General features: G+C 39.7%; 1 protein-coding gene across 1 annotated transcript in view; it reads right to left on the bottom strand.

Annotated features, from left to right (window-relative positions):
* Window positions 1-13,005, bottom strand: part of DPYD (dihydropyrimidine dehydrogenase) — a 1,157,760-nt gene that overhangs the window by 417,253 nt on the left and 727,502 nt on the right. The window contains exon 15 of the mRNA XM_045291906.1: window positions 4,863-4,931. Coding sequence (XP_045147841.1) covers window positions 4,863-4,931 — 69 coding nt within the window. The remainder of the gene's footprint in view (window positions 1-4,862; window positions 4,932-13,005) is intronic.

Below are 13,005 nucleotides of genomic sequence, written 5' to 3'. Positions count from 1 at the left end.
TTAAGATTTACAGCCTCAGAAACTCAAAGGGGTAATTCTATTCTTTCCTATAGTGTCACTCTGAGTTGGAATCTACTAGATGGCAGGAAGTTTGGTTGTGGAGTTGTAATACTAAATTCGGAAGCAAAGGTGAAGGATCAGTAGTTATAAAATAAGGCCTTGATTATAGAAATGAAGCTGAGGATTACATGATTGATATTTCGCAAAACCAAAATACTTTTCCAACAACATAAGTGGTGACTATACCCATGGACCTTATGAAATGAATTTGTAGGAATGAAATGAATACATCTGTGGGAAGAGACTGTAGAAACTTGATCTTAAGTGCAGACAAATTAAATTTCAAAGGACAGTTGAAGAAGAAAACGTAAAATACTGAAATGAAATTGGCAAATATCTAAGTATAGCCTAAAAAGGAATAACAGAGTCAACACCTCAATTTCAAGGAAATGAAGGAAATTTTCAAATCTAGAATTTCAAAATTGTAGAATCATATGGCCAAAATATTGAAAAATGTAGGACATCAAAAGAAGATGGACGGAACACAGTCACTGTATCTAAAAGAATTGGTCAAAATTCAATCGATGAAACAGTGGCATATGATTAAGAACCCATGGTACTTGAGTGAAAGCATTGCCAAAATGCAAGACTAAAGGAATTGATGAGCTACCAACAGACGTGCTTAAATAAACTGGTTTAGAGCTGGAAGCGCTCATTTGTCCATGCCATGAAGTATGGAGGGCAGCTACCCATCCAACTGACTGGCAGAGTTCCATGTCTGTGCCCATGACAGAAAATCTAACCCAGTGAAATGTGGATGTAATCACACATTAATATCACATGCAAATAAAATTTTGCTGAAGATAATTCAAGCTGGATTTAGAAGAGACTATGGAAGGAAGATCTGTCTTGGAAGAAGCACAGACAGAGTGTTCCTTAGAGGCCAAGACAGCAAGACTTCATCGAATGGATTGATACATTGACTACAACAATGCATGTTTAACAACAATTTTGAGAATGGTGCAGAATCAGGCACTTATTAATTCTGTTGTGCAGAGGGTCACTATGAATCAGAGCTGACCAGTACCTAACAACCACATGGAAGAAGATCCTTGTTGACATCAGGTAGATTTTGGCTGGAAGCAGAGAATACAAGAAAGATGTTTACTGGTGTTTTATTGACTATGCCAAGGCATTTGGCTATGGAGAGTATTAAGAAGAATGAGAGTCACAGAGAACTTCGTTGTGCTCATAAGGAATTGTACAGGAACCAAAAAACAGTAGTTTTAACAAAACACAGAAATATCACAAGTTTTCAAGTGTGCTTGAGGCTTGTATCCTTTCACCATTCTCAATCAAGCTGCATGCTGGACAAATACTTTGAGAACAGGACCTATACGAAGTGGCATCAGTACTGGAGGAAGGCTCATTAACCATTTGTGCTTTGAAGATGACACAACCTTGTTTTCTGAAAGCAAAGAGGCCTTAAAGCATGAAGGTCAAAGACTGAAGCCTTTGATATGGATTACAACTCAATTTAAAGAAAACCAAAATCTTCACAACTAGACTAGTAAACAGGATACATGAAGAAAAGATGCAAATCTTCAAGGATGTCATTTTATTTGGATTCGCACTCAATGGTCGTGAAATCAAAGACATTGAAGATACATTTTACTGGACAAATCCATTGCACATACTTCTTGAACGTGTTGAAGTGCAAATATGTCACGCTGAAGACTAAGGAGCGCCTGACTGAAGCCATGGTATATTCAAGCCTCTGATGTGCACGTGGCCGCTGAACAAAGAATACGGAAGGCCAAAGAAGAATGGATGCCTTTGAATTACGGTGCTGACTAAGCATATTGAAAGGGCCATGGACTTCCAGAAGAAGAACACAAATTTGACTTGGCAGAAGCACAAATATAATGCTCCGTAAAAGTGAGGATGACGAGATGTTATCTTAAATATTTGCTCATGGTATCAAGAGGGACTGACAAAGGACTTCATGCGTGGTAGAGCAGAGAGCACGGAAAGGAGGAAGACCTTCAGCGACTCCAACAACTCCCGCATCACTACCAATGTGAGGATGGACAGGACCTGGCCATGCTCCGTTCTGCTGTCCAGAGGGCCAGCAGGAGTCAAAATGAACAGGACAGCACCTAATCACAGCAGCAGCATAGATACTGATACTTGTGCTTCATTGGTTTTACTGCTTTAAATAACCCAGCCGAACACAGCCCCCCCAAGCTATCTGTCCCCCAGTGTGCTTTTACACCTTCAGCCTTTAAGGAATGGTTTTCTTAAAGTCACCTGCAATGCAAACAGGAGCCCAGTGAACACAAAATCAGTGACTATCCCTCTTCTTCGACTAGGTGAGTAACCGCCCCTGATTTCTTTCTACTCTGCTTACCTTCACTACTCAAATCCTTACATCTAATTAGCCCTACATATTTCTGTCAGGTGCCTCCGTCAGTTTTTTAACCCCAGTCTATTTGAGATTTCCCACTTTAAGAAACAAATAGATTTAAGATCTATTTCAGAAGTAAAATCTTGAACCTTCAATAATGGCTTAACTTGGTATATATCTGAGTATATAATTAAGTTGTAAACATGTAAACAGGTGTGTTGACCAGGGATTTTACACATAGTAGGTTATTCATAAATGTATTTTACAGCCACCCCCAAACATTGCTCAAACACTGCCCCTCATTGAAAACAAAAACAAAACCGTGTAGAGTCTATCAATGGTACTGATTGTTCCAAGCAGTGGAACGTTTTCCAGGGGCTGTTTTTTCTTTATGATGCTCAAAAACCAGGGCAACGTTAAAGCAGGAGTGGAAATAGATAAGACGATATTACAAGAATTTTCATTCCAAAGTTAGAGAGAATGGGTGGTTTCCATTCAGACAGCTCCATTTCCAGAATAAAGCTTTCTCTAGAATCTTTATAGTCCCATTAAAGAAAGTATGATAGAAGCATGCATTAACTTAGACAAATAGTACCTATTTAAACTTATTATATTTTAAGAATGTATCTGAAGTTCTTCGCCCCCACTCCACACACACACCTCAATGGCCTACATACATGGTCTTGGTGTAGAGGTTAAGCTTCAGGCTGCTAATCACAAGGTCGAGGATTCAAAATCAGCTGATCTCTGACAGAAAGGTAAGATTTTCTACTCCTGTAAAGGTGCACAACCTCATGAACACTAAAGGAGCGTTCTGCTCTGCCCTATAGAGTCGTCATGAGTTACAAGCAATTCAAGGCCAGAGAGAAACGGTTTGTTCATTTGTCTGTTTTCTCCCATCACAAAGAAATCTGCTTGCATTTGTTTCGGAGGACATGTTCGTAAAAACCAAGCCAAATACTGATTCAGCAATGCCTTTCTTAGATGCTTGCAAGTGAGCCTCAGTGGAACCACACTGGACAGCACTGCCCTCCAGAGTGGTAGCCTAACATTACTTTCTTCATATGCTGTCTCCAGGCTGCTATATGTTTAAGGTTATATAAAATTATTTTGGGCCAATGGGTTTAATATTGGGCTTGTAACTGAAAGTTCAAGCTTCAGAGAGAAAAATAAGCAGGAATGAAGCCAGTTATCAAAATCACTGCTATCGAGTCAATCCTGGAAAGATAGTTTTCAAAACCACACCTATTATATTTTTCACTGCATTTTTACTTACTAGCTTCTCCACAGCTTCTTACTACTAATGCTCTCTTTCACATTGACATTATTTATATGTGGAGAGACCACAGAAGGTCTTGGCTGGAAAGAAGATGTTAAATCCACAGCATTGTTAAACTCTATACTCAGCCATATCCTTCTCCTGGTGGGTCCGAATCCCCCAGCTTTTGGTTAGTAGCTGAACATTTTCATGACATTCATCATAGGTTAAAATTGGAACTGCGTATGCCAAGCCCCAGCTCTGTGGAAGATTTCATGGTCCATTAGGCAAATACATGCATAGAATGGACCCAGCACTGAAGATCAGGGGGCCAATTACTGATCATGTTTCATTTCACCCGCTCTAAGCCCAGAAGCAATGTGCCCCCACCCCCATGGTTACAAGGGAACCAAGTAAATGTACAATACACATTTTTAACATAATGATATTTTCTAATTTAGGTTCAATTAAGTCATAGGTATTGCTAGATTTAGTCTTTCATATTTCTAAGATGTTCTCAAGAAAATCCAGCTAAATCTGTCTACAGCATTTGCCACGACAACATGACGGACATGAGAGTACAATTTTAAGCCTGTATTTTTCTATTTGAAATACAAATTTGAGGCACATGGTTAGTTGTTTGCATTAGTGCAAGATTCAATTTATATTATAGAAAACCTGCTGACTGGTGTTCCATTCAGGAGCATTCTGTCCTAACATTTTATTCATGTCTGTATTCAAAGTAGAATCGTATTAAATGAACCTTTTATATTTTAAATATTCAAGAGTTTTATATTCAAAATTTCTTCTCTCACTGTCAAACTAGTTTGCCTAAAGGCAAGGTAAGATCAAGTTAGACTCTCAAAGGTAGAATTAAATTTTATCATGGCATCCATCATAATATACAGTTTGCTTAATATGCAAATAAAGAGTATATGGATTCAAAGAATAAAGGATTTTTAGGGAGTGTGTGAAATCCAAGGGACCACTTTCATAGAATAGATTCCTTTTAAATTTACATTTCCATCATTTTAATGAAAACACAGGGTAAACAAATTATAATAGAAATGTTTTAAGTTACCATTTTTCAATTCAATTTCACTTCTACTGCATTATTCTCCATGGCAGCTCTTTATTTAAAACTAATAAAAATAGGAGAGAAGAAATAAAATAAATATGTAGTAAGGAAATCATTACCTCAGCCATTTTGGAGAGCTCCATCCAGTCATTTCTGTTGTAACTGCACATGATGCTAGCAATCACAATCTTTGAAAAGAAATCAAAGAAAAGAAATAAGTTCAAGATGTGTCACTGACCAAACACACGCACGCTCGTGTGCGCACACGCGTGTGCACACACACACACACACACACGCACGTGCGCGCACATATACATGCACACACACACACATATATATATGCATACATATAATGGGTAAAACATATTACAAAATAAGCCACTACCTCAAACAACTGGGGATGGAACTTCAGTACACCCCAACAACCCCTCAGCCTGGTGTACATTCTAAAGAAGTAAGAGTCAGAACACAAGGGGACATAGGCAAACCCATATTCATTACAGTACTGTTCAAAATTTCCAGAAGATGAAAACAGCCTACATGTCCACCACTAGAAAATGGATAAGGACATTCTGATACATACACATGATGTCATGCTATGCATTGCTAAAAACCCATGGGAAACAGTGAAGTATCTCATGACATGTATGCACTTGGAGAACATTGAGCTGAGTGGAGCTAGCCAAACACAAAAGGTCAAATATCGTATGAGAGCACTGATACAGGGGTGAGAGGTAAACCGAGATAAAATCTCTCAGACCAAAGGGAACCTGCTTTGGAGGTAGTGGTGTGGGGGGAGGCAGGGGAGAGGGGAGGGACTGGATTCTGGGTAGGTGTGATTTGTGTAAACTGAAAGATGGTGGCTCCCTACTGGGGAAGGGAAGTTGGTGGAAGTAGATTTCTCACTGCCATCAAATCGATGCCGACTCACAGCAGCCCGGTCAGACAGGTTAGAACTGCCCTTGGTGTTCCAGAGAATGTCACTGCTGATTGTAACTGAAAGCCCCATCTTTCTCCTGAGGAGTAGCTGGTTATGTAAAACTGCCGACCTTGTGTATCGCAGTCCACATCTCCTGGAGGTGGACTAGTGAAGGGTTGATTAGTGATTTTATCTGTTGAATGCAAAGTTGATGATCTGAAATGTAAATCCTCACCCAATATACAATAAAAATTGTTTCATGACCCCAGTCCTGCCTTTCAGTTCTTGTTCATATACAGTGATACAGATAAGAGCTCATGACACATGGATCCAGGTCATATAAAATCCTCAGGAACAGAAATGAGAGCAGAGATACCACGAGGTTAGGGGTAAGGTGGGTGGAGGAGGGGAGGAAGGGGAAACTGATCACAGTGATTGACGCATAACACCCCCGCCAAGGGGATTAACAACAGAAATGTGGGTGAAGGGAGCCAGCGGTTGGTGTAAGATATGAAAAAGAAAATAATTTATAATTTATCGGGGGTTGGACGAGGGTGGGGGGAGAGAAGAAAGAGGAGCTGATACCATGGATTCAAATAGAGAGTAACTGTTTAGAAAATGATAATGGCAACATATGTACAAATATGCTTGATAGAATTGATTATGGAATCTTATAAGAGCTGTAAGAGCTCCTAACAAATTGATTTTGTTAAAGATAAATTATTAGCAAAGAACAGGACATTATAGTGCAAGAGGGTCCAGGAAGATGTTTAAGGCTTCATATTAATGTCAGAGGCTTTATCATTTACTCCCTCTCAGTGCATGAGCACTCCCTTTTTTTATCCTGTTTGCTCCTTCTTAAAAAGAATATAGTAAACAGACATCGCCAAGCTCAGAAAGCTGTGGTGGGAATACATGCATTTCTGTATGTGTAAAAGATGCCAAAATTATATGATGCTATAGATATATAATTATTGGTATAGCCAAAATGTTTCAAATGATGTAACAGAGATAAATCAGCATTAAATTCAGTCACAACATATCTCACTGTGCTTGCATTTCTACAAGAGAGTCAAATAAGATTGGGAGATGAGAAAATTTCCAGAAACTTTCAGACTCCATCCATCAACATTGTCACAGAGTCACAGAAACAAATGTCACTAAAACAATATAATGAAAATTTACCCTAAAACTCAGCTTCTAATATGACCTTGAAGGTTCTGATTGCACACAGGTAATTCTTGACAGGACCCATTGCCCAAGGCAAAGCAGTCTTACGAAGTGGCTTACTAGGCTTTTTTTTTTTTGACTTAGAGCTGCCTCTAGGAGACCCATTTTTGAGAGGCTCAAGGTTTAAAAGAATCCGTAAGCGTCATGGTCTGAATGGGTCATTCAGAGTCCACAGACCTCAAATACCCGGAGTCCAAGAGAATGAAACTGTTTCCTCAATGTTTCCAAGGAAGGACTCATTACATGCCAGTGATTGTTTTATTGTTATTGTTTGATGCCGAAAAAGTGGTTCCCGCTCCTCATGACCCAAAATACAGGAGAACAAAACACTGGCAGTGTTGGGCCGTCTTCATCTTGACCGTCTGTGCTAGGTTTGCGCTCATTCTTCCAGCTAGTGTGTCAACCATCCGCCCTGAGGGCCGTTCTCCTTCCCACGGACTCTCTTCTTTACCAGCATGGTGTCTTTCTCCAGAGACTGGGGAGAGGGAGTCTTGGCACCCTCACCTCCAAGGAGCATGCCCGTTTTACTTCTTTGAAGACAATTGGTTCCTTCTCCTGGTAGTCTGTGGCATATTTGATATTCGTCACCAGTACCATAATTCAAAGGCACAAATGTTTTCTTCTTCTTTATTCATTGTGCAGCCTTCCCATGCATATGAGATCATTGAAAATACCATGGCTTGGGTCAGGTTCACCATAGTCTTCAAAGTGCCATCTCTGCTGACTTTTACAGCGTATTTGCCAGCTAGCTCATTGCTCATTTGATTTCATGACTGCTACTTCTCTAGCTAGGTATTGATTGTGGATCCAAGTGAAATGACATCATTGACCACTTCAATATGTTCTCCGTTTCTATTGACCTTACCTACGGATGCAGTTGTGAAGAGCCTTGCTTTCTTTATGCTAAGGTGTAATTCACACTGAAAGCTATAGTCTTTGTGCTTTTCAGCGAGTGCTTGACTTTCAGCAAACAAGGCCGTGTCATCTGCGTACTGCAGGTTCTTGATGGGCTTTGCTCCAGTCCTAATGCTGAGTTCTTCTGCATGCAGTCCAGCTTCTCAGATGCTTCATACTCAGGTTAGATAGTGCAATGAAAGGACACAACCGTGACAAACACCTTACCTAGTTTTAAACCACACAGTAATCCATTGGTCTGTGTGCGAGCTCCTCATGGACACCAAAGTGTTATGGAATGTCCATTCTTTGAAATATCATCTGTAATTTGTTATAATCCGCACACGTGGATGTCTTTGCACAGTCGATAAAGCACAGGTGATTTTTTTCTGGTATTCTCTGCTCCAGCCAGGATCCAGGTGACACCAGCAATGACAGTTCTCCCTTCACACCTACTTTTGAAACTGGCTTGAGTTTCTGGTAGTTTCCTGTCCATGCACTTCGGCAACCATCTGTAAATTATCTCCAGCGACATTTTACTTCTTGTGATAATAATTATATTGTTCAATAATTTCTACATTCTGTTGATCAGTTTTCTTTGGGATGAGCACAACTATGGATTTTTTTCCAATTGGTTGGCCAGCATGGCTGTCGTCCATACTGCTCGGCATAGACAAATAAATGTTTCCAGTATTGAGATGGCATGTTGTTTGTGACATATAACTGGAATCTTTGTCAATCATGAATTTTAGGGCTGATCTGACTTCCATAATATATCTCTGTTTTTCTAGGTAACCCTCAAAGAGCTGAGTGCGATGCGAATGGGGGTAGCTTATCATGGACTATACCACTGAACCCTGTGTATTAGGAATAGTATAAACTCTTTGAGCTTCAATTTCATTGTCTTTAAATATTTTATTATGGTAATAAAATAATACTGTTATTATTATTTAAAACTATTTATAATGCTGTAAGTAACATTAATAAAATTATACATAAATTTAGTAAACTATGGTAATAATAAAAATTCCATTTGAAATCCATGAAAGGCACATTTTGTACTATGCCTAACATCATAGAATACAATAGTAGATTTCACTAAAAGCCACCATGTTCTCACCCACCATGCAACACTTTTTAATATATGTCTAGAGGGAAACAAAGGTGTGTTATGCTGGGTACTTTAGAGAAACAAATCCACAGAAACTGATATATAAGAGAGAGTTTTATATAAAGGGTAAGTGTGCATCAAGAAGACATCCCAACCCAGTGCTGCCCAAGCTCACAAATCCAACATTAACCCAGTGCTGCCCAAGCTCACAAATCCAACATTAACCCGACACCAATCCACAAAGTCCCCCTCCATCTCACAAAACACACACTATGACTCTGACTGCAGGAGGAAAACCGAATTAGTGAATGTGTAAGAATCTCAGCGCTGACAGGGGTCTCCACACAGCTGCTTCAGCACCCAGGGCTGAATCGGGGTAGGTCCATGTGGCTTCTCCTTGGGCATGTCTTGCAGGAAGTGAGCCTTTCCAGATGAAGCAGGGAACTGACTAAGACAGCCACACCCTGGTCCAACCATTGGAAAGCAAGAGACCCGAGAACTCAAAAGGCCAGACTCACCAAGCCATTTATCTCTCTGCCCTTCAGTTAACCCCACATGTGTTTATTGGCCAGGTTGGTTGGCACAATAAACTAACTAATTCAAAAGGCATATTGTGAAAGTCAGTTACTGACAATAACATTCCTAAAGTGAAAGAGGATAGCATGCTAAGAGAATATTTTAAGGCTAACCCTAAACAAAGAGTTATAATTGAAACTGTAGGTTTATGACTAATTATTATCAGTTATCATTTCTACATCAGAAAAGACAGGTTATGCATATCCTCTTTCAATAATAAAAAATATTTTTAAATAAAGTTTTTTTTTAGTTTTTATCTAGTAAAAAATGTTTACTCACAAGATCATTCTTTGTGCTTCCTAAAAAGTTTTTGTGAGTTAATCTTGCTCCAAGTTGCCTCTATTTCTAGTATAATGTAGGACAACACCTTTATTAGTACAAAAATTAATATAATAAAAATTAGTCTTTGGGGTTTGAAAAAATATAAAGCCACTTGCGGTCTGTCCCTCAGTTTCCTTTCTTTGCTCACTCTGTGCTGTGACTGCAGCTCTACTTCCAAACCAAACCAAACACACCATCATCAAGCCAATGCTGATTGACAGCAAGGCCCCCGTGCACTTTTGAGACTTCAAGTGTTTACAGGAGTAGAAAGCCTAGTCTTTCTCACGCAGTTTCTGGTGGTTTCAAACTACTGATCATGTGGATTGTAGCCTAAAACATAATCACGACACCACCAGGCTGCTTTACTAAGGTTTAAAGTCAATATTGTTAAACAACTACCACTTTGCAAACAGGGTAGACATCTGAATATGCTGGCCTGAGATGAGCTGCACAGATGATGGATAGTGTGGCATGCTTAGAAATTACCATATAGATCATTTGCCCTTGGCAGAAAGTAAGTTGGGATCCTATTGGGAAGAGTATTGAAAACCAGAAGGTGAAGCATTTTTTTGAGGTTGATAGGTTATCTCTTTCTTACCCCTCTTGGTAGACTATGCTGTCTATAGCCTTCAGGACAGTTCTGAATTATTCACCACTTTACATACACTAGCTAGCGGAGTGCTTGACAGAGAAGAAAAAACTGAATAAAGAAATAAATGTACAGGTAAATGAATGAGGTCACCTATGGTTTCAGAGCAGGGATGCAAGTTGATTTATTAGTTCATTGTTTTAAGAAATGAACACCATGGATTACAGAGGGGAAAAATAGGCTACTGGTGAAAACTGCTCCCTATTAATTATTACATGAGCTACAGTGGAGAGTTATCTGCTCTCTAGAGTAGAAAGTGAAGAGTAACACCTAGCTAAAATGTTGGTCTTGTGTATGGAATAGAGGGTCTGGTATTAGGAGATCAGGACTAGTCAACGAGAGAGCACAATCCAGAAGGAGAAATCAAATGATTTAAAAGGTGGATTCTCAGTGAATGTGAATATTTTATAGCATTTGGAACCATGATCAGAAAGAAGGATATTGAAAGGAGTAATAGATTCTGTTATAATAGAATCCACATGGATCAAATTATGTTACAGTGGGGGGAAAAGATCAACTGGTTGGAGATGTAAAAGTAGAAAGAAGGAATGATGCTTCCTCTTATAGTGAAGATTAAAGAGAGGAAATGAAAATCCTACATAATAAATTAAAAGGAAAAGATGCTGTACAGTTGGTTCTGGCTCATGGTGGCCCCATGGGCATTGGAGCAGGACGGTGCTCCACCGATATTCTTGGCTGTAAACTCTATGTCACAGGGGCAGACTGGATCCTTTGCACCAACAGACCAGTGCAAACAGTTTTTCCACCCAGAGACCTTCAGTGACAAATAGAAGAGGAAACTTATTGCATATTTTTTTTTCATTTAAAGACTCAACCCATGAAGCCACAACTTTTCATAATTTGGAAGAGAGAAGAGTGTTCCATGGAATTTTCTGTAAACTGAGATGAAAGTGAGAAGGCATATTGAAGCTGACCAATTTGAAAATAGAAAAGAGCCACAAAGGGGGAAGCCCATTTTCCCCTTACCAATTGATCCAGGATCTTGAAACTCATTGTCATGGAGTTGGTTCCTAATCATAGCACCCCAATATGGCAGAATAGAACTGCCCCTGTGGGTTTGCAAAACTATTCGTCTTTATAGGAGATGAAAGACTCGCCTTTCTGCAGAGGAGTGGCTGGTAGCTTTGAACCACAGATCTTGTAGTTAGCAGCCCAAATCCTATCACCTACTAGCCACCATAGCACCAGTATACTTCACTAAGCATTTTGTCCATGCCCCACTTGGAAACTGGACCAGGAGGAATAATATCTAGGGGCAAAAACAACACTGAATCTTTTAGAATTAAAACATCCTCCAAGTGGATCCTCTGCCATAGAAAACAGATCATTTGAACGTAATTTTAAGGGGAAAACAGGATTAAGTCTAAGGGTGAGGGACAGATTCCTATTATCTTCAGTTGCCTCAAGGCAGAATTTAAGAGCAGCATAAGATCCTAAAACCAGGAGTGAAAATAAAATAATAATAATAGTAATAAGTAATTTAACCATAAGGTTAAGCATCACTACCAAAACAAACGAACTCAATGCCATCCATGACGCGTACTCGCAGCAGTCTTATTGCACAGGGATGAACTGCCCCTGTGAGTTTCCAAGACTGGAGCTCTTCATGGGAGTAAAGCATCCCACCTTTCTCCTGAAGAGCAGCTGGTAGTTTCGACCTGCTGACCTTTCATTTAGCAGTCCAACACATAACTGCTATGCCACTAGGGCTCCTTAAAGAGCACCACCAGGGCTTCTTAAAGCAGTGTAGCAAAACAACCCTAAAATTCACATCCACATAGACCTATGGAACCCACTACCCTTGAGTCCATTTCAGTTCCTAGTGATCCTGTAAGACTGAGTAGTGTTACTCCACAGGGTAAATCATTCCAGTAGCAAGCTGTCTGGTCTTTCTCCCACAGAGTACCTGACCTTTGGATTCACAGCTCAACACTTAACTAACTCTACCACCAGGACGAATCATAAAAATATAAATATCAAAAGCAAGCCACTGCCAGAGACCGAATTCGGACTCAGTGCGCATAGAGGGCAGAGAAGAACTGCTCCCCAGGCAGGGTTCTTAGGCTCTGACACCTTTCTCAAAACATCATGGAAGACAATAGAGAAGCTCTTTCTGGCGAGCAGAACCCAGCTGGGCAGAAGGACTGACTAAAGGCAGGCACTGACAGATAAGTAAGACTTATGAGCACTGACGGTAGGATATGATACGAGCTCGTCACTAGTGACTAGCCTGGTCAATTTTTTTCCCCAAATGGCACTTTTGATTTTGATAAAGCGGTTTGCTTCAAATATGTATTGATTGTGCCTGGACTGATTACAATCATCATACAGGTTCCTGAAGATCATGAGAAGCTATAGTTGAACTTGACGAAGAGAAATAAATGGCACTAAGATTATTTTCTTTCTTTCTTTTTTTAAATCGTTTTATTAGGGGCTCATACAACTCTTATCACAATCCATACATACATCAATTGTGTAAAGCACACTGGTACATTCATTTCCCTCATCATTCTCAAAACATTTTCTCTCCACTTAAACCCC

The sequence above is a fragment of the Echinops telfairi genome, unplaced genomic scaffold (genome assembly GCF_000313985.2).
Source record: "Echinops telfairi isolate 266 unplaced genomic scaffold, ASM31398v2 ScPeMD7_443;HRSCAF=831, whole genome shotgun sequence".
Classification (NCBI taxonomy): Eukaryota; Metazoa; Chordata; class Mammalia; order Afrosoricida; family Tenrecidae; genus Echinops; species Echinops telfairi.
This window is presented reverse-complemented; position numbering and strand designations above follow the sequence as displayed.